Source organism: Athalia rosae, chromosome 4, assembly GCF_917208135.1.
Source record: "Athalia rosae chromosome 4, iyAthRosa1.1, whole genome shotgun sequence".
NCBI lineage: Eukaryota > Metazoa > Arthropoda > Insecta > Hymenoptera > Athaliidae > Athalia > Athalia rosae.
In genome coordinates, this window is record NC_064029.1 from 6,493,527 (window position 1) to 6,520,480 (window position 26,954).

The window sequence follows — 26,954 nt, forward strand, 5'->3', positions numbered from 1 at the left end:
ACCTGTGGTCACGTGAACTGTCATGGAGCAGACCTGTCATCAGTGGTCATGTGAGCAGCCAGAAATTGTCTGTATATTGTGCGACTCTCCATTATCACTAAATAATCTTTATTATTACGTTATAAAAGAGTTAATAACTTATCAGAATAATGGCTTTGATGCCTCGAGAGTCTGGAAAATTGATAGCCAGCTTATCAAAGGACGTATTTATAGAGGAAGAAGGTGTGAAGAAAATTGCTTACCTGGTAGGTATTATCTGTTCTACAGTTTTTTCTTCTTATTTTCAATTTGATTGCCATTGTTCTACTTGTGCCTCGAATTCCGTATGGTATTTATTAGTAATTGTGAAGTTACCTTGCTATTACAAGAAATTTATATACATACATATTATTGTTCCAAATCAATTAATTTATCATATAATTTTGAACCAAAATTAATGAATTGAATTGCAAGGTCAATTCAGTGATCTGTATTGTTCAGGAATATTTTTATTGTTATCTGAATGGATTTAGTACCTTTGCGAAATATTAAATTTTTCATTTGTCCGAACCTACAGGTGCTGGAAGGATTGAAAACTCGTGCTGTTCACATTGATAATTTCTCTCAGCACGAACTGCATCCAAATGAACATGATCCAAGAGCTATAGACTGGATCTTTGTACTGGATACTCTAAATTTCTGTTTTTGGACTGATGGAGATGATACCAAATGGAAAGTATCGGGCTACACCGGATATTTTGCTTTGTGTGCAGCTATCAAGCGTGCCGTACATGTGAGTTACTTGTATTTCATAGTTTACTTACCCTCAATAATTTTAATGTTGCTCCAATCTAGAAATACTAGTTCTCAGTATATGTATTATTTAAATACAGGTACCGAGTGATGCTGGGTATTATAATGTTTATTTTAGGTACATGCCAGTAATAGTATTCTACCGTACGAATTATTAAAATTTTACCATTTCAATTACCAACTGTTAGTTGTTTTTATAGCCATTCTGCCTTGACCTCAGCACACTTACAATTATCTTCTATTGTAGGAAGTTGTTTTGTAAATAGAGTTGTTTCAGTAAGTTGACGTGTGTCCACAGGCTCAGGCTCTGGCATTAACTCTACCTTCGGTTTCTTTGGTTTCTGCTTGACTTTCTTATGCTTTTTTGTTTTTAAGATAGATTTTGCACGCCTTCCCTTATGGATGGGATATGATTTAGCCGAACAAGAGTTTCTGGGATCACTTTTGTGGTGCTAATTCAAAATCAATAGAAGTTGGAGTACCAAAAATACATTTACAATCTACTATTGATTCACAGTTAGCATCTCGATTTTACCTTTTGCTTTGGGGTTGGTTGAATGCAGCATGTACCATTTCTTTGAACAGGTACATGCCTGTTCCTATAGCATTTATTAAACATTTTACACTCCTCTATTAATTCTGTAAATGAAATTACCGTCAGCTGACAAACCAACAGGAATAGAACATTATTCATCTCTTTAAATAATTGTCTGAGAACACTTACGCTGCATTCTCGTTCTTTCTTCATCAATTTTAGCATTATATGCTTTAATGTTCATGATTCGTTTCTCATGTGAACATTGTAGCAGAAACTGTTCTCTTTCCACTTGCCTTTCTTGCATTTCTTGGCGTAACTGCCATCTGGTCAGAGAAAATGCTATTGTCAGTTAAATTGCACACAAACAGTAGTAATTATTTAAATCAGGCACTAGTAAGAATTGAGATGGTCTTACTTTTTCTCTATAGAATTTCGCTTTTCTTTTTTTTCCTGAAGCTCTCTTTTTGCCTTGAATATTTTGCGTTGATACTCACTGTCTCGCCATTGTCTTATGGTTTTAACTTTTTTTTGACGCTCAATGTATGCAGCTGCCTCTCGTTTTTGTCGTAATATCTGGGCTTGTTCCCAAGCTCTCTGAATTTTCAATTTATTGGCTTCTACTCTGGCAGCCTCAATATCTTTTAGTTGTTGGTCCATTTTTAATTGTTTATCTTTCTGTCTCTGTAGCTTTGATCCTTCTTCCTGTCTTTTTTGTTCTAGCAATCGATTCGTTGCTTCAAGCTTCTTTTCTTGTACTAGTAATCTGAAATTTCGTAATAATGTTATATTCCATACTATAGATACCAACTCTTCATACGAAATATAACAGAACAGAGAATATGTGAGTCACTTTTCAATATCCTTTTCAGCTAATTTTTCTGCCAAGTCTAAAGCCCTTTTTTCGGAATCCATGAGAGTTTTCTGTTTTATTTTTAGCTTGATACTGTCATTATACAATTTCTTTAAATATTTTCTGTATATGTTATATTCTTTAACTGAACATTTTGCATCAAGTTCTTTTGTTACTAATCCAAGTTTTATCATCCGGCGCAAGTTTGTTGGCTGAGAAAAATATCTTGCTAAATGCTCATCATGCAGTGGTTCATATGTCCACTCCGCATCATAGTTATATGGGTCACTTAAATTAAATTCCGCATCTGCAGAACTGATCCAAAGTTTTTTACCAAGCTTATTTCGTGTGAAATGGTAAGATCCTTCTGGCCCTGGAATCATAGGGATCTTGGATTCCAATGGCATGGTTTTCCATCTTGGCAATCCAAAATTTGGTATTGCTCCCTTGGGTTTTGCTACCTTATTGATAAGTTCATCCAAAGCTCTGCAATAGCCAATATTAAGTTGTTAAAAATCCCATGTATTTATTGAGTTTATGAAATTGCATTGACCAGAATCCCAAGAGAAATGTTATCAATTCTAGTACGTTTCAAGATTTACTACATACGTTGGTTTCTTCAGAGTCAGTAACTCAAGCACAACCGATTTTTCTTCACAAGACATGTTGTTAATAATATTAAGTTTCTGCTTTATACATAGAAATTCAACACAACAATTTGAACATCTTCTACACCAGAATCACTTTTTATTACAGAAATTTCACCCTGCTAATGTACTTAAAAATGCTTGACATTTTTACTTATGATCCGCCATACTCCAAAACAGAGTTTATACAAATTTAGAGATAAGCGACTTGATTAAAATCGTGAAAACAAACATGCTGATGAAGTCTATTGTTTTTAATATTATGAATGAACGTATCACTAGAAATTGTAATCAAAGTACACGAGCATAGACATTTTAGAAGCATTAGTTCAACATTATTGTTATTGGACTTTCCCAGATTTTTATTCAATCATTGTTTATTTCGTATTTTAATTCAATTGAAGTACTGTGTTTGTTCTTAGGAGAGCCGGTTAATGACTGACCCCAAATTCTACTCTACTATCACGATAGAGGAACTGAGTTATATTTTACGTGGAGATGATGAGAGTGCCAAAATTCCACTATTAGCTGAACGATTGCAATGTTTGCATGAAGTTGGCAAAGTCCTCGTTGAAGAATATGAGGGTAATGAAACATCAATTTCTCACTACTTGGATCTTTTTTGTGACTCTTTAGTTGCTGTTGTGCTGACTTTGATGTTCAATTTAACTATGTTCAGGTACTTTTGTCAATTGTATCAAGGCTTGTGATAACTCAGCAGAAAAATTATTGAAGCTAGTCGTTACAAAGTTTGAATGCTTCAGAGATGTTGCAGATTATAGGGGACATAAAGGTGAACTATTCTTGCTGCAAGCTTGTACAGATAATACAAGAATGGTTTATCATTATTTCTTAACTTACTGACAAATATTTCTTGGGCTGTTGTTTTTAGTATCCATCTACAAAAGGGCTCAAATTCTCGTAGGGGATATTTGGGCCTGTTACAGAGGAAATGGGTTGGGTCTTTTCCATGACATTGAAATTATAACGATGTTTGCCGATTATAGAATACCACAAGTTCTCGTACATTTTGGAGCCATGAGATACAGTAATCCTCTCCTGGATACACTTCAGTCTGGTGAGTTAATTGACAACTAATCATAAGTTCCCATCTGCAACAAAGCTAAGAGCTACAACATGTGATTAGTGTGTATCTCGTGTTCTGAACTTCTATAGCCGGTACCATTTATAGGCACTCATCTGACACCTGGTAGCCTTGCTGAGTTAGAGATCAGAGGCTGTTCAATTGAAGTGATTGAACGAGTAAGAGATGAGGTGAAATCTCTTATTCGGCAGTACCCTAATCTTGCCCTGAGGGAGTCTGATTGCAATGCCATTTTGATTGACCATTATTTATGGGACTATCGTAGACGACACGCTGGAGAATTGGAAAGTATACCTTTCCACAAAGTAAAGTCGATTTATTACTGATCATATTTGGCACTGAAATTCGACTGAACATTGTTGTAAATAATTTGGTTTGTACCATAAATCTGGAACGCTTTTTGATCATACCTTAGCATCAAACTGCGTTGTCTAATGATTAATATCCAAGGTACTAGCAGCTTGCAAGACTTTTGGATATTCCATAATAATTTCGAACCTTATAGATTATTAAACACTAGTTAGATGATATTGTTGATGTTCCGATACGGAAATATTTAATATCCATGGTTAACGCTTGTGACTTTACTCTGTGATATAAGCATTTGTTAGCATTGGCAATTTTCATTGATTCTGATTTCAAATTGTTTGAAGTTGGTGCGACTTCAATATCTTGTTAACATGTTTGGTACTAAAAAACTGCAATGATCAGTCGCCTAGGGCGAATGAACTTATACATCTAATTATATTTTATATAGATTTATTATTCTAAAATATACAATGTTCCGCGATAACTATGATACATTTAGATATATATATATATATATATATGTATTTAAACAATAGAATTCTTTACATCTATCGGAATGATAAACAATCTATTTTTAATATGCATTACCTACTATACCTTCTTTGGATGTTGACACCTCGTGTCCTTTGGCACAATGTAATAACGTCATGTTATATTTTTCTAAATAAAGTTCAAGTATAAAAATATTTCCGTCCACCATTGAATATATAGCGTACATAATTTTATTCGCGTGTTAACGTGTCCTTACAATATAAGGACAGAAACAGGCTACGTACAAATTGATGGCAGAAAAGGATTGTTATTTTCATCAAAGTCAAAATAAATAATCAAAAGGTAAGTATCCGCGCATCGACTCATATTTGGGATATTGTCCGTTTCTATAGACTTTAATCGTAAATTTAAATTCATCGCAAAATAACCAATTAAAGAATTTCTAATAATGTACATTGTAATAAACAACAGATAACGCGTAACAATATAAATTCAATTTTATATTACAAACAAATATGGCAACTCAACTCAGTACAATGTGCAATTAGAACATTGTCGAGATATTTACTTCTTCGTCGTGCACTTAATATTTATAATACATAGGTGTATGGAATATATAAACTTCGGCGCATATTAATCAGTAAGTATAAATCGAGCATCTTTGCATCCCTCTTTGAAATCTACTAATTAAACGGGACTTTTCGATGCGGCAAATTTTAGCTTTGTTTCTGTAATTGCTCCCAAAATTTAATGTTATTCTTCAACTTCCCTGGGGCAATAACGGCAATATCATCCATAGAACTATCTACATCAGAAGAAATTACCTCAGGTTGCCTTTGGAAAACTGCTGCCTGATCACCAACTGTCGAAGTCATTTTGATCGGAATTTGTCGTAAACCTTCTCTAAATTCTCTGGAAATCGACCTCGCCGTCAAGCTATGCATTTGTCTTGGCGTCTCAATTATGTGAACTTCAGGAGTTGTGGGCCTTTCTTTTTTAACGGTATTTGTTGCCTTAAAAATCTGTAAATATTAAGCGCGATTAAAATATACATTCCGGATCATAAACGCGGGCTTTCTGATTCTCACCTTAGTTGACGCAATTGGTCTCTCAGCTGGTACCTTGGCAAATACCTGAGCGAGCTTTCGGACCGATGGTAGTGGTAAATCTTCTTCGATAACGCTACTGATAGAATTATTCAGTTCAGACTTTTGTTCGAAGATTTCTCTTTTTGCTAAAACTTCAGTGGATCTTGCTTTGACAATTCCATCTTCCAGTTCATCGTTTGAAGGTGTATCTTTCGCGCTCACCTTTTCCCCTGCAATTAGCGTACTTTCGGATTTCCACAGACCGCGGCTTGACACAGATGACTCAATAGTTTTTTGACTAAGTCTGTCTTCATCTCTGAATTTTTCTATCGTACTAAAATTACTCGTTACAACATTCGCTTCTTCTCCGTAGCTACGAGTATCGGTAATGTTTTGTGAATAATATTCGATCTTTGCAACATTTGGCATTGATTTTGCTGAAATCATTCCACTGAGACCATTTATTTCCTCTGATATATTTTTATCCGCATTGAGAATCTCCGTACTTCTAGTTTTATCGAAATCACCAGATGCCTCATACTCGATGAAATTATGCGAACTCTTCGAACGCTCGTAATCCACATGATGTTCAGTCAAATTTGATTTTGTTTTCATTTTCACGATTCTTGGCTTCGTGCTGATTTCGTTGTTAAGTTTTTCATCTATGTGACCAGTAGATTGGATTCGTTGCAATTCAGAATCATAGCCGAATGATTTTAGGTCCAACTTGTTGATAACTCGTTTTGGAGTCACTTTTGTTACGGAGCTTTTGTTGGTTTTAATTTCATTTTCGAACCCGTACGCTTTAAGGTCGATGCGATGAATGGACTTTTGATTACCGTTAACAAATGATTTTTTTGTTTCTACAACAGACACGATTCTCTCCGTTTCTTCCTGGTTATTTAATTTTGCGTTCATCTCGTTTTTACTGTTTCTTCTGACATTATCCAAAAGCTCGTCTGTATTTTGCTCTTCCCAAGAATTATTGACTTCGGAAATCGAACTTTCCGTGGATTCTATATCCGCGTGATTCCCATTAACTTCATCTGATGTGACTTCTAACTGAATGGTAGTTTCAACTTTTTGCCTGGTGTTCGTTACCACGTTAACATTTGATTCAATATTATTCTGTTGCCAAGATGCCACTTTCGTTGTCACCTCCGCAAAATTGTTCGACAAGGGCTTTGGTTCCCGGTTCTCAACGTGCATCTACAACAGATCGATTCAACCGTTATAAATGAGGCTGAAAATATACAATTTTCAACATTTCACCAGTGAATGACAAAATTAATAAGCGGAAATCTAGAGTATTGTCAGTTATTCACATTATTATTTTCATCGTCGTTATTTTCATTAGCACTAATGTTACTGTATAAAATACGTCTAAATAGATTAGCTGAAATGCGAGCATTTTGTTGGTTCCACAAAGAATATGTAGAAACATGAACATACTAAAATCCTACTTATTACACAGGTTCGACATAAATATGATTACACGAAAGCTAACGATTAGAAAGTGGATACAGATTGTAGTTAAATTATTACAGTCGATTAGTAGAGATTAAAATTTTACCGAATGTGAGTTAGTGCAGACAAGGATAACGAATAGAAACTCATGGCGATGGTACTTACCATTGATATTGTATAAAAGGGTCTCATGCATGTGCAGGGCTTATGCGAGGCAAAAATTAACGAAACTTTAAAGAAGAATAGTATAACATTTTTATTTTTTTTATATATCGAAGGATACCTATTTAGCTATAGGGTATATCTAAGCATTTACAGATATGTACGAAATGAAGGAGGACAGAATTGTTTCAACATGTGTGATGTAATTTTCTGTGTAAATGAGCGTAGAAATAGGTGAGACTGTGAAGTATAAAGGCGAAAATTAACTCAGTTGATGAATTTTGAAAAATCAGATTTTTAACCGTCATGCATTAGATAAAGACCGCAGGAGTTTGTAATGTTTAAGAATTGATATATAATAAACATTTTCTACTAATCGCAGGACTCTAATATTATAGGAAGATTTTTTTACAAAATACCGATTGTGCGTTTCACTGCTACTTATCAATCTTGTCCACCAACTACTCTACGTTTTTCATCTTTCCCAGAACGAATATATTTCTATTTGTTTTATGTCACCACGTAACCCGAATTTTCATTATCACCATATAGAAATATCGTCAGGGATTCTTCTACGTCTGCTATTACTACTATGAAAACTGATTTCATCGTCCTTAAGACTTCCTCGCCGTCGAATACCAGCTAGAGTTTCGAAGCTTTTTTGTACAACTTCCGGGGAAACGGGAGGCTGTAATCTCAGGGAATTTTGGCTCGTTAAATACCGCGGCTTTGATGACTTTCTACTCTGTGATTTTCGGTAACTGGTATCCAATGAATAAACCGAATCGTTATCAGTCGAAAGTCGGGATTTTGGCCGCATAATAGCGTCTCTCAAAAAACTAGCCATCAAGCTTTCATCGCCTATGTTTCTATCCTCGACTGTTTGTTCCCTCGCGGTAGCTTCGCAGAGAGATTTTTTCTTCTTCAAACTTGACTTAACATCCTTGAATTTTCTGTAACTCGGGTTGCTACGAGTTTCAAACATATCCCAGTTAGAGTCCCTGTCCTTCAATGATGTCGCTTTCTGGATATTGTTGACCTCTTTAGCTTCTTTGAACGAGAGAGCTGGGCGTAATTTTATTTTCTGATGATTCAGAATATTTTTACCGTCAAATTTCGTTCGTTCCTTGATACCACCAAAGGTTTGACACTTCAAACTGCCAAAATTCGAATAATTGTCTGGCCACTCAAACGTCTCCTCGTCGTGTGAATCCGTCTCGTCAGACTCGTCATCGAAATTATTTAGCTCGAAACGTCTTCTCTTTATTCCGCCAAAAGTGTTAGACTTGAATCCTCCAAGATTTGAATACTTTTTACCGTTAATCAAAATCATTTGGGATTCCTTGGGCTTTTTCGACTCATCTACGGACAATCTTTTCGGAGCTTCATCGCAACGATATACACTTATCCTGGGCTTATCTATCTCTGTGGCGACATTTGAGTCTATCGAGTACATCCCTGAATCCCGATCAACGAAATTAGAAATCCCTTCTTGATTCCCACTCCGGAATCCATCGTGCAAATTGTAGAGAGGATTGACTGCAAATTTCTCTTCATCGTCGCCGGCTTTGAAAAGTCTTTTAAAATTTTCAGGCTCCAAATCCACCAGTTCTCCCTTGTCGTCGAGAAGTTTAAGCCTCAGATCTCCCTTTTCGACCATTAAATCATCCCCTTCAGACACCTCCAAGTAATCTTTTTCACGACTTTGTACGTTAGATATATCCTCATCCGGTCCTCCGATGTAGTAACATACGTTGAGAGGATTGATCACGTATTTGCATCCCGATTTTTCGTCCACGATAATCTTCGATCGCGGATCTACAGCCCTGGAAGGCGGCTCGGTAGTTTTTACGACCGATCTATTTCTAGATTCCAAATTAACGATGTTTTTTTCCATCGTTTTTGGAGAGTTAATCCGATCAACGGATCTCGCGTTACATTGATTTTCGTTCGTTACGCAATCGGAAACGCAGCGGTCGTTTAATTCGCTTTCGCGTTCGTCGCCACGTTGCAAGTGTAGCAGAGGGTTGATTACGAAGTGAGGGCTTGAATTCTGCCCTCCAAAGCTCCGTCTATGAAGGCTGCCCCGCAGGGATGCCTCCTCGAATCTGTCAAGTCCATAACTCACCTGCGGTTCGGTATCTTCGTCATACGAGCCGGAGTTCTGGGACAGGGAGCTGTTACGTCTCAAGGCGTTCAACAATGTAGATCTTCGCGCAAGTTCTCCATTCGCCTTCTTAGAGTCGTTGATGTAGTAGTCTCTTCCGTACCTACGTTATCGAAAACAAACAAAAAAAAAAAACCAAAATTTTTCTCTCCACATAATCACAGCGATCATCATAACTTCGATAGTGAATTTTATTTTCCCATTTCTAATAATTTTACCTTTTCACATCCGGTTGACCCGCACCAAGGACAACTTGAAGAGAATTTCCCTCCATCTTTGTTACTTCGGCGTTATCCCTACAGAAATCGTATACGTCTGTCTTAATGCGCCTGCGGTGAAGAAAGAAAAATTTGTAAAATCGGTTTACTCACCCAGACGAAGTTTCCGATGACGTTATCCGCGTGTATTGTCGCTGTAGAAGCCGCTTCTGGATATTTTCCTCGCTGTAAGGATTGTTTTCAATCGGTGCAGCGTTTTCCCACTTTTTGTGTTCTCGCTCGGCGATGGTTCCTAGGGATAATTAGCCTCGTTAGCGAGTCTAGATGGATGCAATCACCCCTTCTTCACCGGCGTTAGTTTGCTCTCGTTGATGGAAAGATTGGCCAGATGCTGATGTCATTGAATAAATTGTACTCATTTTTTATTTACCTGGTCGCGGTGGAGTTGCGAGAAACAGATCGACTTCCACTCGTTTCCGTTCAGCTGTAATGGGTTTTTCGACGTCCTCGACTTCGGCCAAAGCCGCAGCCTCGCGGCACTGCCTGCACAACGGAATTTTGAATGTTAAAACTATAGACAGTATCCAAGAGAAAATCCGCGCTTTCAAGCGCAATAAAAAATTACAAAATCAAACATTTATCGAAACGATAAAACGCAAAACAACGTAAAGTTCGCCAAACCGTCGACTCACCCAGCCAACCATGTTCGCCAAATCGTTGCAATTACGGAAGTACGATGAAATATTAATTTTCTTTAACAAATTACCTGAGCCTAGCGATCGGGGGTGGAGTTGAGGGTATCGGGGGCGGAATATCTTCTAGACGGTCGACGTCCGAAAGCTGGATGTCTTTGAGTTCCTTGCTTTTTCCAGATCTGGTTAAACTGTCCAAGTGCCTCTGGGTCGCCGTATCGTAATGTTCGGTGTATTCGCTCTCCTGCTGTGCGCCGTCTTCTTCTGTAAAATGAATATTTAATTGCTCAAGAGTCGAATGAAACGAACCGATTGATCGAAGAACAAAACACAATTCAAAATAAACTCACGATGCGAGTTCACTGTGTAAGAATTTTCATTTCCCGAAGTCTCCACGTATATGAGACGCGCTTCGACAATGTCGTTCAATTCTTCACCGGTGAGGATATTGTCAAGCGTGCTCAAGGAACTCAGAACTTCTTCTGCGATTTGAGCGTCTTCGTTGGATTTATTTGCAAAGGAGTCGGGCTCACTGTCAATTCTAGTTTCTACGGAGACCAGTTTTTCTTCTAATGAACGGAGGTCGGTTTGAATTCCGGTTTCGGAAGCACCGCTGTCCAATATTGGAGCGGATGAACTTGTAAGAGACGACCGCGGAGTCCTTGGTAGCTCTTCTGCATAGATATCGTCATCAAGGTCAGCGACCTGGTTTGTAACCGAGTTATCAATCCCAAAATCTTTCAGAATTGCTACCGAACCTTCCGCTTCCACCTGATCAGCCGGTATATCGAGTTTGTTCACCGATTCGGCCACAGCGTTTTTAACGTCTTCCAAACGACCTTGCAAATTATTTTGCTCCAGTTTACAAACTTCTATTTCGTCAGCAACGGTTTCCGATATGATTTCCGTTACTTGTTCTACATTATTTTCGACGGTTATTGTTCCCTCATCTACGGGTATTTTGAAGTCTCTTGTTACTCGTGGCAATGGGACTGGATCTTCTACTTTTCCATTAGATTCATCCGGAGATAATTTCAAGTCTGTTGTCACGTCTGGTGATTCGGACACTTTTTTCAAACTTGAGTCAATTTCGTTGACGGACTTTTCCAACTCTTGCTGTATTCCCGTTAGCTTAATCACCTCTTCGTCATTTACAAGTAATTTGAAATCCTTGGTTAGCTGCGGTAATTCTTGTACGCTGATATCCGCTTCCGGTACAGGTAATTTTACGTCCCTCGTTAACTGTGGTAATTGAATTTCTTTTTTTACGTTGTTATCGCACTCTTCGATTCGTGATTCGACAGCCTGCAGTGGAAAATCTACGATATCCTTCGACGAAGAATTCAATTCGCTCTTGTCGATAGAAAGAATGTCCTCTTCAACCTGTCGCTCATTTTTCTCCACAACTTCTTGTCTTGCAGGCGCAAATGAACATTTCGATTCTTCGACTTCGCCGTCTCCAATTTTTTCACCTGGCAAAGTGGAATTAATCGATAATTTTTCTTCCTGTATAAATTTTAAAGAGTCCTTCGTATTGTCCACTTTAAGCGGAGGCTCCGCTATTCTGTCCGCGCTAACGTTAAACACGAGCATATCTTCTATGCCTAATTTAAATTCAGGTGTCTTCGGAGGTTGATTTTCATTCTCCTCTTCATTGTATCCATTACTGTGAACGATCGTTATCCCATCGCCGGAAGTTCGATCGACTTCGAGATGAATCAACGGATTCTCTACAAAATGATCTTTACCAAGAGTGATGGGTGGCAGTTTTTCCAAGCCATCGTTTCCCTTGATTTTAGTTACGTCGTTTTCAATCTGATTTTCTAACTCCGTAATTTCTTTATTAATAAAAGAAGGAGAAGCATCGTACGATTCCGGGCTTCCGGGAATCTTGGGTATTACGTTATTTATAGCCTCAAGAAGTTCCTCCTCAATTTCCTCGTCGGATTGTGCCGAACAGTCCGAAAGATCGGACGTGTCATCTGCTTCCCGGTCTCCGATCAGCGGCCTAAAGTCTTCGCTAGGATTCGGAACCAGCATGGCCACAGGCTCGGACTGAGCTTGCATTTTCTTCTTTTGGAAAAGCCAATTTTCCTCCCAAGATTCCACCGGTGTGACTAGATCGACATGAGTCGGCGTTGTCGCCTCGTCCTGGGTTTCCTCCGACGATTCTTGCGAAGCTTTAAAGTATCGAAAGTAGAAAAAAATTAACATACGATCGAAAATGGATAAGAAGGAACTCCGATGGGCGAGACCAAGTTGCAAATTCCATGGTGAGCGGTCACTCTTACTTCTCACAGTCTAAATTTTCAATGAGTTAGAAAGCAATCATGTAATTGCAAAGTGCGGACTTTCTAGTGCCATAAAATTGCAAATTCAGCGACAGTGGTTTACACTTAAACTTTAGAAAAATAATCAATGAATAGACTCTTAAATCTTCGGGCTCCGCGTGGTTAACTTACGATCTATAATGTCCATTCCGAATTCAGGGAACGGCACACGATGAGAGTTTCTAAAGTCCAGCCCGTTCGTCTCGAGTGTCTCTTCCTCTTCCTCGTCGGACGTGTAGGTGGTTGTCACTTCCTCGATGTGTTCCTCAATCTGAAAAAGGTATGTGGCATTCCGAGTCAGTGAACTTGTGGAACAGGATCAGCGCAATTATTCCTAAATGAACTGCATCTCCCCTAGCTTTCTCCGTGACTTATAGCACGATTACCATATCATAAAAGGGTGAGAAATTCAGAGAAACATGTCGCATTGAATATCCCGGCGGAGAGTTCAATGCCCGCTTCAGTGGGTTTCAGAAGTTACTTCCCGAATAACCGGAGAAAATGGTGGAGACAAAGTTTTCACGGTAACTACATTTATAACGCGCAACGGAATTTTTTCGTTCCCATCTCTATATTTTTCAGTTGCAATTACCGTGCGAACCAGACCTTAGCCAATCCTGAGTCATACAAGAATTAAAGACCGTTCTGCAGGCCTGCAATTTTCTGCAAGCGTCTAATCCTAATTACCTTGGTTGTAACAGTCGAAGTTCCTAGTTCACTGATCCGTCGTACAAAACTGAACAGATATACAACAAAGTCGATTTCGTAAGCAAGGTGCACAATTTTTTTTTCTCTTCAACAACGAATTCGGTTTCTACGGCTTTGGATTCTTACTAAAATGCAGACTGCACAAATATACGCGGAGCTCGAGAGCCATTTTCGTACACGTTGCATTTTTTTCCTACAATGCTGAGGGGAGTAAATTTTTTACTGTTGAATGAATTGAGTTACTCACAGTCAGCGACATTGGTTCTTGACGATTCAAAGAATATTTTGAAGCTGGCGCGCTGCAATCGCTGCTGTACTCGTCCTGAGACAGCGGTTCCAGGCTGCTACTACCTTCTTCGACGCCTTCGTCAAGTCCCACCTCAATTTCGCCTAAAACAATTAGTCGATACATGCCATCGCGTACAGAAACGCGCTATTTCATTCTCATGCTAAATCGTTTCACCGAAACAATATCCATCAATTGCCGATACATCCACAGCGAATCAATAGGGATTATACAATTAGCATAAGTGTACATTATATTCAAATCAGCTAAATAAATTTTATACTTACTGCTGATGTATTTCGGTCGTGAGGAAGTCTTATTCTCATCAACCGTATTACTATTGTTATCAACACGTTCATTTTGGTATTTTTCTATCACCTGAAATAGAGAAAAAAAACAAAAAATCATTAAAACGTCAGATCGATAAATATGTATGTGGGGGAGTTACACGGTACACGTAATATACTTTTCAATATTTAAATTCGTTTTTTGAATTATACCGTCGTTTGGGATATTCCCCGCAATCCAGTAGTTTCTATAAATACAGATTCAAAAGAACATCACGCAAGATAATGTAATCGCAATACGAAACTAAAGTCTGATGTCTGTTGAAAAAACTTAACATATTTTCGCCTGTACCTCATGTAAATCGCAACGACTGTTACTAACGATTAACATACGATGAATTGATGAACTTTTTACACGCAAGTAACTCGTATTACATACGTAAATTAAAAGCGAAACAAAAAATCAGAATTGTTTTCGATTTTTTGTTATTCTCTACGAACTCGTTTTATTGGCAAATATACAAATTATACGGACTTTGTAACGTGATCTCGTAATTTATATCAATCCACAGCTCAGGCCCAGGTATATCATACAGAGGTGAAAAAGAGCTGTACCTGTCTATTAAGGAGTTACAATAAGAATGAGGAAAAAAAATTTATCAGATTAAATAGCCATTTGCAAAATACTCACGACGCGATTTACTTGCGGCACAAACAACTTACCTGCACTAGCAGGTAAAATGCTATGCTATGCGTTACGTAAATGGGATTCCTCAAACGTGAAAAAGGCCGTGATAGATAAGATCTTCTGATTCTAAGTCACCAATGGACGCATATATGTAGCAAATTTTTTTCTCCTTTTCCTTCAGCATCGTCATCACAACCGCGCTGCGTCACTCGGGGTCAGAGATGAGGAAAACATTTCTTGTACCTTGTTCAGTATAGCGGTTGCGAGAAGGTCCTCGTAGGTTTGATCGGAAATATCCGTTTGCTCGTCAGTTCTGGTAGCATTCGAAGCCCCGAGCCCCGGTAATTTTCTTGCTTCGTCCACGGCGCGTTCCACCAATTCGCGTAAGGCGGAATGCGCCATGGTTGGCGTATCCGTGGCCGGTTTATCTGTCGGCGAAATGAATATTTTTATTATAGTATCAATTTGCTACGGAGCTCATTACGACGCGTAATCCAGTTGGCTAATTATACGACCGAAACCTTAAATCTGTAATAAAGAAAAAAAAAATCAATACAGCGGGTGGTTTGGCCTTGAACATTGGCTTGCGTGCAGGAAGAATGAAAGTTCGTCGACGTCAATGCACCGTGCTGACAATAAGAAAATGTACGTTAGTTCGAAAATCCTTTTAGTCCGCGGGTGATATTTGGTAAAGCATGCATGGTAAAGTTGAAAAATGTCGGTGGCTATTAAAATCGTCTGCCGCGGTAAAGAGATTTGTCTCGGTAATCCTTCAGAGGCTTCGAACGGCCTTGAGATTTTCTCCTCCATGTACATCGCGCGCAGGTGAAAATGCGTGGATTACTAACCCGATTTACGGATAGGTCAACAGGTGCTTCGAACATCCAAGTTTTTGTATATGTACGGTATGTATATGGGAAGGTGTATACGTTCGGCTGAAACAGCCATCGCCTGAACACGCGTAAATTACAACGATAAAGAGCATTAACTTTCTAACCCCGATCCCTCTCGATGGTAGGTGAAGGTCGGTGCGTAAGACACGCAGACTCTCGATGGCCTTAATAAGGTCGTTTTCTCAATAGTGGTCGGCGTAAAGTAATCGCAAAACCGGAAACCGATTCGATTGACGATGAGAGTAATCAACCTTTGCGTTCTTTTTTATTTATCCCTTTTTTTTTCTATTACGAATCATGATCACGGAGATTCCGATATTCTCACATCATCGGCGCGCTAAAGACCGGCCTTCATTTTTAGAGGTCGTACATCTCCTAGTCTACTCCGGACTGCAGAAAATTTATCAAACACAGCGTCAAGATTTTTTGAACCCTCTTTTTTGGTCAAAAACTTTATCTCCGACAAACGTCAGAATATCTCAAGTCCGGTTTTGAAGCCAAAAGTTAATTTATATTCAGCCGACCGAATTCTGATCGCAATAAATTAACCCAACGTTGAAAACCTTCGATTATGAATGTTGTATTACATAAGTAACTCGACTGTGACCTTTTCTTAATATATGTACACCAGATGACTGCGTAATCAGCGAATTATTTTTCTTTAAAGAAAGTAAAAAAATTTGTGCCGGGAGAGTGCGGTGCAGTGTGCAGAATTTTAGAGATGGAAGAAAATCGGAGGCACAGGTCTGACCACCGATTGCGGATTCTATCGTTTTTAGATCGTCATTCGACGTGTGAGCAGATTCAGGAAAAAAGCTACAGCCTCTATCCTATAAACTTTCCAGTTTTGCTTGCTCGCGAGCCTTCGAACTACTTAGGCTGGACCTCATCAATCTTACTTGACCGCTCGCGTGAAATCGTGCCGATAGAAAAATATAATTAAGATGGATTGTACGTATGTACTTGTAAAAAGCAAACTTCAAGCCAAGGTCGTTGCACTAATTCGTTCGCGCACAGCCCTACAGCGGTTAACAAAAATCTGAGTAGATGAAAAATTTTTTGCTGCGTACGATCAAAAAAAAATAATTAATTCCGAATTCGACAAAAAAATATCAGGTGTGATTTACACGAAGCGAGTGATGGGTGAAAATTGTTAATAGTTATGGCTACATAGAGTCGGTTGATCATTTCATAAGGACTTTACCATTTCCCTTCGTGAAGAATGCGTAGATGAAGTAGGCGACAGCTAAGCCACCAATCAGCGTCAACATTTCTTCCAAGAGTTGCAGTAGCATTTATTAACAAGTATTTCATGTTACGCTCTCCGCGTACCTTTATTTTTACAAAACTAATTATGAGACTGAATTAAATTCCAGAGACACTTGGGAAACTTCCTTTTTTTTTTTTTTTCAATGCCCTAAATGTGACAATGGAGCACATTCGAGGCGTTGAAAAACTGATTCCACTATCCGTAATTGCCGTTGGAAAATATTTACCGTATAACGTAACTCACATATCCGTGAGACTGTCTAACAATATTATAGTTTATCTATTTCATTGACTCATAGAAGATAACGAACTAAGGCGTTGTACAACACAATGCGCAAACCACGTGCATGCCCAACGATTATTCTCGTGTAATATTTTCTGCAATTGCAGTTGGAGAGGGAAAAAAAAGGGTGTGCAGATTATTGTAACAACGTTCTACTGAATAAACGGACAAATATTAAGACTGATCTCTTAGTTGATATTCAACGAGAAACAACTCGCGGCGCGCTAACGTCGCAACGCGAATGAATCGTTCATTGGATGGAGATAAGTCTCGAGATACGAAGCGCAACTCTTTACCTGGCCTAATAAACTGAAAACGTTCAAAGTATTTCATGAATACGTGAGGGTTTGTATACTCAATGATAACTGGTGATTATACGGCGAATATAAAAGTTGGAGTTTTTTTTTTTTTTCTTACAACAGTTGCAACGAAATGAAATAACTAGAATGGTGCAGAATAATGAGCTAACAAACTTGTATATAACACGTGCTGTAATTATTACATATGTATTTCAAAATTAAGAGAAAAATAAACTTCGCTTCTTTTCGATTCTAGGGTTCAGAGTCAACACCGGTGGAGCGTAATTTGTAGATTTCGAGCATGCTTTTGAAAATTGATTCTTGTTAGGCAATTGAAAATATTTGCTGTTCAGATACGAATCGAACGAGCCCAAATTCGTCAAAATCCGATTATTCTTTCGCGAGATATGATGGAAAACGTATTTGCAGATCAGGATAGAGAAATTTAAAGGGAGTTTCGAAGTTGGCGCGCCGTGTTCAAGCCCTCGCAAATTAGTTACTTTCTTCGCCATCCGGTTGCGCATTTCGCTAAACCGACTCTTGAGACTCTCTCGCAGTCGAAAAAATTCTCGTAAACTATAAGTGCAGCGGGATAATTTTCATTTCGAGAGCGACCGCTCTTCTGCATACTAGCAACCCTGCGTTGCTTGTTCAATGAATTTGGATAGCACGTGTTGGGGCATTGTGATGCCGGCACGTCAAAGAATTCGCAGACATATTTATGGTATTTTAATAGGTATCGAGGTGTGAACATCCATTTTTGGGCTTTTTTTTGTTCTATTGTAGGGAGGTGTGAAACGATTTGTCGGCACCACCTGTTGACTCCTTTCACACCTCCTTATCTATAATTCAATTAATTTTATGATGTGCGAAGTACGTGCATCGGCAAAAAACCCTTTGATCCACTTAGCGACCTACCCTAATGTATTTCTTGGATATCTTAGGTAACCGCAAAAAATTACGTATGTACGACTCCCAGCGATCAAATACCACAGTGTACACTCGGCGAGGTCAATTCTGACTCTGTTTTTCCGTAGGAACAGTGGGGACTAGTCCAGAATCAATTTCGCTGGGTGTACCCATAAATTTACCGTCAAAATTTTTTTTGTTTCTTGTTTAACCGGAACAAGATGTGCTTCTAACGTAAAATTTCGGTGAATATGAATTAGTGAATAATTTCATCCGGAATTTGGACCATATCTGTACCAAATTATCGCCAATTTTTCACTTTTTGGAGCAGAAAAATTGAGATATCTCGATGGGAAAAAATCGTAGCTCAATTTAACTTCCGGATTCGTGTTCCTGAGGTCAAAATACGTAAGAAAATCATCATTTGATTAATTTTAAAAATACTTAATTTTCAGTCCAAAAATCGAAAAAATCCAAAGGGGTACCCCTTGGATTTTTTTCAATTTCGGGGTCAAAAATCAACATTTTTTTCAATCAGGTTTTATATGGTATTCTTATGTATTTTGATCTCAGTAATCCGATTCTGAAAGCTAAATCGATCGGTCGATAGATTTGATCAAGTTATCGCTAATCATTCACTTCTTGGGGCAGAAAAATTGAGATTCTTGGTATGGTTCCCATCGTGGTTGACCCAGAAATCGAAAAAAACAAAGGCTGTCGTAATTCAAGTCCATATTGCATGCGCGTTGCTTCGCAATACGTTTACCTGCACAAGACGCGCGCAAAAATCAATCGATCACTTAATCTCAATCACTCTCTTGTACAGCTTCGTCTTCAGTTCTAGTTTCTTTTATTATAAGCTACGACATTCTCATAGTTTTACTTATTTTATCCGCACCCCAGACACTCATGAGCCTACCCTCCGACTGGATAGTAAAACCCAAAGATGAAAAAACGGCTACGAACAAAGCACACAAAATCAAGAACCGTGAAGATTCCAATACGTGATTATCGAATGACGAAAGTCGATGAGTTCGTTTTCAAAAATCTTCAACACGTGTAAAGCGAACGCGGTTTCTTTAATAACTGCAGGTGAAGCGAACGATCAAACCGCGGAGCGCGTGAGTTAAGCGTAAACGCGATATTTGGTAACTAAAAAAAGTGGATATTCACACATCGACACACAAATGCAATTGGAAAGGTAAATTTATTTACTGTACAAAAATACGTCGAATTTTGCGTCCAACCGATAATGCATTCACGTGCCGTTTAAACTACCACTTGCTAGAGCTGTCCCGATATTACGCGGCGCCGTTCGACGTCGCGACGCCCGACTTACTAATTCTAATACCTTGGTACACGACGCTTCTAGGTGGGATAGGTATACCCGCGCCTCCTATGCGTGATTTCTACTAAAGCAGACGACCTACGGCTTCTTTCGGTGGGGAACATTTTGCACACACGAATATATACAAATATTTTTCATAGCACCGTATACATTATAATACTCCACTAAGGCAAATACCTGTACACCTATATTATAATACCATCGTTCTTGTTGCATAATTAAATCTCTATTTCCAGCGGTTCGGTATCCCCGCAGATATTAGAGAAGCAACGGTGCGTTTAAGAGACGCGGAAGAGGCGATTAAAATTGAAAGAAAAAAAAAAAAATTCATCAACGCGATGGATCCGGAGAGCGAAAAATTTGATTACGTATGTCCAATTGATTTCAAAAAATTTATGACAAGGAAGTCCGAATTAAAGGGTATCGGAAATCAGAAGCGAATGAGAAAAGATCCGCCGAGTTCAAAGTGAAAGAGAGAGAGAGAGGCCCCTGGCAGATGAATTTCTCTTTGATCGAGCTGTAAAGAAATTTCCATCGATGCATGTCCATTACCGCACGTGTGCTAGCTACTATGTGATCGATAGGTACACTTATTACCCGCGATTCAAATCGCAGGTTCATACAAGATTATTATAGCGGGTCAACCGAGAGTTCGTGACACCGTGCAGAGAAATCGGTCGCTGCAGTTGAACTAATAAAATTTTCACCATTCTCGCCATCCTTACGAACAAAAGTACAATTTTCCGAATTTCATTAGTCAGCAGGTGAGGAATGTTTTAGTACCTAAGTTCTATCTTTTTTTTTTTTTCAACGCGCGACAGCGATAAGACGTCATGCGTTCTATAAAAGTAAAATTGTATCAGATATTGAGCCACTGATAAGTCTCAACGGTAGTTTGCACGTATAAAACGCATCAAGAAGAGAATATCGTAACTGACAAGAATGGCACTAAGCTTCTTTCAAAATCTCGACTGACTCAAAGTCCACCGATATTGCGATATTTCACCGATCAGACGTCGGAGACTTTATTATTTTTCACGAAGATCTTCTCGAGGTCATTTCTTGCTTCGTTCTTTTTTTTTTTCTCATTCTTCACCGACGGCGGGAACCTTGCACAAAGTTGATGAACGCATTGTTACCTACCTATAATATTTACTGCAGGAACAATTCTTGCGGTACATCGGCGTACAAGGCCCACGGAAATTATAGATGGTTACGTAAATTTATTATTGAAATAAATAATAGCGAAATATTGAGGCATCGAGTTTCGTTCCCGTACCACGAATTCAAGAAAAATATATTTTCTGTTTAACTGTGTACGTAATTTACAACCATGCGCGTGTATGACGTGAACGTATATCTACCATTCGTAACGCGACTGACACAGAAAAGTCTACTTTTTTTTTCAAGTGTCTTTCGAATTAGGCTATACTCTTGGGAAAAGAGATTGGCTTTGTAAGTAGTATGTGTATTAAAATTCTTGACTTTGACATCCTTCGCACGAGACATTGTAATTTGCCGCATGTCTTTATAAGTATGTGTATATATGTATAAATAAAATTATACGGAAGGTCGGCGGAGGATGCATGCAGTGCTTACAGAAGAGAGGAAGAAATGAGACGTATGTAATGACGTGTGATGATAATCATACCATTTCTGTGTCACTTACGTAAGGTATGTTATACGTCCCTATGCATATAGTGTGCATAAAACGTTTTATATATAACACGATAATGGTTGGAGAAGTAACGAATCGTCGGGTTGTTGAGGCTACACGAAGTGCATGAATTGCACGGATGCCTATTGTTGTTGTAAGATCGGTGTACAAGGTTACCTCGTTACGACGATATTCGTTATGTACTTTACAAGAATTATGCCAATACCATAATCGCCATGCAGAGTTATCAGAATTGTCTAAAACTTTCTAGTCTAATGGTGAAAAATTCGAATTCAATCAAAAATCCATAGGAAGGTATTTCGAATGCATTCGAATTTTGGAAAATTGGATAGAGAAGGTTCAATACTTACGACCGATAGACAGTTGAAGGGATATTGCCAACCGAGCAAGAGTCCTTGCCAAAGGTTTTTTATACGTTTCCATAAGTTGATCATCTGTTAATATCCGTTAGTGTTATGTTAATAGCGTAATTTTTTAGTATGGATTATTGTTACTGGACCATATCAGACTTTCGGGGATTAGTAATTATTAATTACTGTTAAGGGAGTGTTATTCACGTTATTGTTACAATTCGCTTTGTACAACCTGATGCGAAGATTTTTTGAAAAAAATTACAAAGTGGATTCGATGTTAAGTCAGAAATCAGCATCTGTAATTCTCTAGCACAGCCGATCAAGCTGACTGTTACCACCAGTTGAAAAACTAGCTAGCTTTATTATTGCTAGTCAGGGTTCTAAAGTTAATCGGCAGGTGGCGGTAGTAAATTGTCTACTAATGCGGAGTCGATTGTACGATTTAAAAATTGAAATTCGAATCTTACGAGTATCGAATTTTATTCGGAGCGAATTGATCGTATGGCCTCGATCCATTTGGCACTCCGAATCGGAGTGAGAAATATGTCGATGATTTTATAACTTACATTCTGGGTGATCGAAGAGTCGTTCGATCGGTATATCGTCAACATTTCCAACGATGCCGTCGACTATTTTCTCGATAATGTCTCTGACTCTTTCAATCGAATCTCCCGCTTCTTCTTCGCCTCCGATCGCGAGGTCCACGTCCGGACCCACCCGAGCATAATCCGCTTCTGAAAAATCAATGAAAGAAAAAGGGAAACTAATTAAACACTTCGATAAATTATCCATTTCGTTTACACGTGTGCAATCGTTGCGTGAAATTCGATCGCTCAAATTTATACTAGCATTATACTATCTAGGTACACGTCGTCCCTTCTCTTTCTCGTGAATGGATCTACTGTCCTTTTCCTTTTTTCTTTTTTGTTGCCCCTAGATTTTGCACGGAGTCAATCGCAAAAAATATGTATCGAAGACATTCGATCGGTTACAACTCCGACACGGTAAATAAACTTGCGTATTTTATTATTTGTTTTGCCCCAATGAATATACCTATCACCGATATCTTTCTGCAAAAGAAATAATTAGATTTTCAGGTCAATAATAGGGCGAAAAAAAAAACGATTTGCCAATCGTCGGATGATTGCTTTTATATTTGACATAATAATATACCTATGTAACTTCATACAATTTTGAGGTGAGAATACGAAGAAAAAAAAAAAGATCAGTTGGGAATTAAAATTTGATAGTAAGACAAGTTTCTTAGAATTATTTACCGATTAAACGGGGCTTGAAATTTGAATAGAAATGTTATTGTATTGTAATTTCTTGTAGAGGAGTACGTGTATCGTGTTACCGATTCCATTCACTTACTCATTCAACTGGTGCAGTCACTCAAGAGTCGCGTTGGTTTTTTCCTCTTCTTCTTCGTTTTATCGAGAAATACGAAAGTTTGATAGCCGGGTAAGCGCGCACCGAAGTCGCGACACTCGGGTCAATCTAGTTCCATGGGATCTGATCCGTTACTTCGAACACTAAGCTCCTTATATTTTGTACGTTACGCGAGTTCACACGCGTTCTGCATACCTCATTGTTTCTTTTTTTTTTCGGTCCAATTTTTTCGAAACGAGTTCAAATTTAAATTCGACCGCAATCACCCGCGCGTAATCCCAGTTTCAAAGTCTACACTGCACACATATTCCAACACCTTTCGGGAATTTATCACGTGCTTTGTAAACGGGCAAATAAAAAAATCTTATCAATCTAGTTAAATCTTCCATCGTAATGACGCGTCTAATTATACACGTGATCGAATCCTTCGCTGCACTCGAGTCTGTATAACTGGATTTGCATCTCCGGGTATCGTGCGATAATAACGACGATTATGTTATCTTGGAAACGTGCAGCTCATCCGGCCTTGCCGCAGGTTTCACACTTGCAACACTTTGCTTTTTTCACACGTGAAAATTCGGAGTCAAATCCAGCGCACTTGCGATTCGGGATTCGCGAGTCTTTCGAGATAGGCGCCGGTAAGGCACCCGCCTTCGACTGCGATTCTCCTCGCACTGTCTCGGGGCGAAACGATTCGCTAAAAGTCGTACCTTATATACTGTACAGGTAGATCTAAGAGCTACCTGGTTATGGGGATACACAGCGAAGAACTCGACTAACGGAGTAGGTATGGAGTAGAGGAATAAGATGTTGCCGGAGAGGCTACTGGAGCAGAACTGACCGACTGGTAGCGCGCCGATGTTACGTCTGCACAACGTTCTATTATACACCTATCGTTTATTTTGAACAAACTAATCCTCCGTGTATCCACATTTAGCGTGTTATTTCACAAGTTCGTACCCCAGCCGCGATACTTCGCCAAATACTGGACTCGTACGATCGCCAACTAGTTTTCTACACGCTCGTAAGATCTACCGCTGGAGATCGACGAACAAAAAAAGAATAAAAAAAAAAATTTCAGATGGAAAAAAAGCTTCTTTTTGCGGCCTTTCGAATGGCTCATGTTCGACGGGCCATGTGTCAAGGTTACCGATCACATGTGCCACGTAGAATATCATAGACATACAAGTATAATGTGTTTCATACACTGCGAGGATTTTCTGATCAAATTCATTCCTATGGCTGTTCAATCCGCTTCGTCTGTTTCTTTTATTTTTTTTGTCTCTTTGGCTGCGGCAGAAACGTCGTACCTACTCGTAGATCGATGATGGAATGTATAATTAATACCGATCCGTTGTCATACGCTGCAGGGATCGATTTAATCTTCAAAGAAATCGAAAGCATGGATGATTGAATTGCTGCGCCTTGATTTTTTGTCAAAGCGGCGCCCCGAGTTTCGACCCTAGATACCGGAAGGTATTTGGCGAATATCCGTGACGATTCGAGAGCGCATTAAATTCCTATGGAAATTCCGATCCCGTTTTGATTTCCGTCTTCGGGTGACGTTTCAACCAGAGCTGGAGCGAACCACTAGATTGCAAATTGCGAAACTTTGTCTCATGCTATACAACACGTGGTGGCTCGCCGATTCTCACGGTAGTCGTGCAACCGTCGAACGAGACACTTTCTAAGGAATTATAAAAGGGAAAATATTAATAAAGTTAACGGTCTGCTCCCGACTGTTAATTTACAATTTATGGCGAGCGTTTCGTCCGCTCAAAATTTTACGACGTTAGAAAATCGTTCGACTCCACATGCACAAGAGCATTTATCATTCCTGTGCGATCTGTGCAAACGGTCCAGAGCTATCTGTCTGCTATCTGGAGTTCCGAGAATCGTTGCATTTCAAACGGAATTTCTTTTTTCATTCGATTTCCTTGAAAAAAAAAAAAAAAAAAAAAAAAGGGGGAACGAAGATCATCCCGATCACGATGCGGTCTGACCATCTTTGGTAGCCGCAAGGACCCTTCTGTCGTCTAGAAGTACCGGCTACATTATACGATCTCGCAAATAGTGTAATATAATTCAGCTGTTTCTATGGAAATTTTTTTTTTTTTCATACTCGAGTATATTTATCGTTAAAATTTTATCATACGCAGCGCACCGTATAATTGATAGGTGAATTGAATTCAATAGATAAACGCGAGTTGCAGAGACTTTTTTTTTTTCTCCTCGGTTACGGCGACGTCGCACGTATACGAGGATAAAGACGGTGGGAACGTCTAAATTACACGGTTTCATATCGGACAGTCGTGAGTTGAGTGATGGAAATAATACACATATAAATATCGGGGATTACAAGAGTCGAGGCTATAACGGAAACTTAACTATATCACAAACCGAACTAACGCAAAAAGCTGCGAGGTTAACGGACCTGCACACTACATTTCTTCGGCTCATGCTTTTGGCACCGTTTTTTCGTCATCTTTCTCTCCCAAATTTTTTTTCATCTTCCTACTTCATTTTACTTTGTTTTTCGTTTCAAACCAATTACGTTTCAGCGCCGATTCACCGCAACAACAATAACAACAGTGGTAACAATAATAGATAATAATAGACTGGGTTACGATTCACGTGAGACATGCCATCGTTAGATGAACTTCTTTTTTTTTTCCTTTTCTTCTCGTACCTTTAATATCTGTAATTCGAAAGTCTCGGGGATATAATTTCTGTACGCAGATGAAATTGACGGGTAAAATAATGTCGTCGCGGGGGCGGTCGCGTATGCCTATTTCATCCGATAATTGACTGAGAAATAATCATTCAAGGTATAATCGCAACGGTTAGAGTTTGATTGATGTTACGATAATTTATGAATATTACGAATTGATGTGATATAAAAGTATTTTCATTAATTTCGATGGTCGCCGGTGAAAGCAGACACAGCGGAAAACGATCGATAATGGAAATTAGGTAACGTGGTTAACGATTATTCTGAAAATTGACTAATCAACCTTGATCGATATCCGCCTAGCTCCAAAAGCGTGTCGTATAACTCAAACCACTGTGTCACTAGCCGAACTAAACAACCGTGACTCGAAAGTAAACTTTTGTCAGAGTTTGATTTTCTCCGTCGAAAGCATCCGGAGCTAGAAAAATAATGAAAATAATAGAAAAAAATAGCTACGAGAATTGTCACGCGCATATTTTTCATACATGCTTACGAATATAACGTACACGCTACGAACGTTTTAATTTACTCCACGCAGACACGAAGTTTGAAAGAATTATAAAATGGAGGTCGAAGAAAAGACGGCGACGCGCGGCCTGCCATCCAAGAGAATTCCAATCGCGAAACAACCTTACGGAGCTCGGGTCAAATATCGTCTCGCGAAAACTAATTCCTGATCTGTGACAAAGTTTACCGCAGCAGTCAATTTTTTAGCGACTAGTCAACCAGCACTACGCCAAAGAATGTTCGGAAGAGAGCTTGATTTCGAATCGATTCCTATGTCGGAACAAAAAGGATGCTCATCATTCTAAGTAATGTTTGTAAGATCTGTGAGAATCAGAAGGATTCTGAATTCAATGTATCGCAGAGAAATATTCTAGAGGGTCATTTGGTCCTAGACTCCCGTGAATATTAAATTACCATAAATATTTCATTAAACCCGCTCCCGTGATTTGTGATTTTTTTTTGTTCC

The 26,954-nt window shown here is 38.8% G+C and overlaps 3 protein-coding genes across 17 annotated transcripts in view; 1 reads left to right on the top strand and 2 right to left on the bottom strand.

Moving 5' to 3' along the window:
* Positions 1-14: 14 nt before the first annotated feature.
* Positions 15-4,927, top strand: LOC105692612 (queuosine salvage protein). 2 transcript variants are annotated; one of them, XM_012411923.3, is made up of 6 exons: positions 15-245; positions 557-772; positions 3,250-3,412; positions 3,507-3,620; positions 3,720-3,905; positions 4,020-4,927. In XM_012411923.3, exons 1-6 carry the CDS (start codon positions 150-152, stop codon positions 4,256-4,258), a joined length of 1,014 nt encoding a protein of 337 aa, XP_012267346.1. In that variant the 5' UTR covers positions 15-149; the 3' UTR covers positions 4,259-4,927. The 2 variants fall into 2 exon arrangements, with proteins under 2 accessions (XP_012267346.1, XP_048510165.1); XM_048654208.1 differs by lacking the exon at positions 15-245 and adding an exon at positions 278-328.
* On the bottom strand, positions 816-3,392 carry LOC105692609 (calponin homology domain-containing protein DDB_G0272472). The gene is made up of 6 exons (XM_012411918.3): positions 2,790-3,392; positions 2,181-2,666; positions 1,746-2,093; positions 1,517-1,653; positions 1,328-1,431; positions 816-1,244 (listed from the first exon to the last, which is right to left on the bottom strand). Exons 1-6 carry the CDS (start codon positions 2,843-2,845, stop codon positions 987-989), a joined length of 1,389 nt encoding a protein of 462 aa, XP_012267341.2. The 5' UTR covers positions 2,846-3,392; the 3' UTR covers positions 816-986.
* A 285-nt stretch (positions 4,928-5,212) lies between the features above and the next one.
* LOC105692601 overlaps positions 5,213-26,954 on the bottom strand; it is a 33,761-nt gene continuing 12,019 nt past the window's right edge. For 4 of the 14 annotated variants that reach the window (XM_048654203.1, XM_012411894.3, XM_012411895.3 and 1 more), the window contains 12 exons: positions 22,425-22,592; positions 21,856-21,939; positions 15,070-15,254; positions 14,139-14,229; positions 13,813-13,955; positions 12,990-13,128; positions 10,878-12,707; positions 10,602-10,791; positions 10,266-10,378; positions 9,989-10,127; positions 9,836-9,913; positions 7,520-9,720 (listed from right to left, as the gene is read on the bottom strand). In XM_048654203.1, the coding sequence (XP_048510160.1) occupies positions 7,992-9,720; positions 9,836-9,913; positions 9,989-10,127; positions 10,266-10,378; positions 10,602-10,791; positions 10,878-12,707; positions 12,990-13,128; positions 13,813-13,955; positions 14,139-14,229; positions 15,070-15,254; positions 21,856-21,939; positions 22,425-22,592 (4,889 nt within the window). In that variant the 3' untranslated portion in view covers positions 7,520-7,991. Of the gene's footprint in view, positions 5,756-5,821; positions 7,031-7,519; positions 9,721-9,835; positions 9,914-9,988; positions 10,128-10,265; positions 10,379-10,601; positions 10,792-10,877; positions 12,708-12,989; positions 13,129-13,812; positions 13,956-14,138; positions 14,230-15,069; positions 15,255-16,923; positions 18,865-19,245; positions 20,788-21,855; positions 21,940-22,424; positions 22,593-23,232; positions 24,187-26,954 lie in introns of those variants that run through there. The other 10 variants (XM_048654204.1, XM_012411898.3, XM_012411906.3 and 7 more) reach the window with 10 other exon arrangements.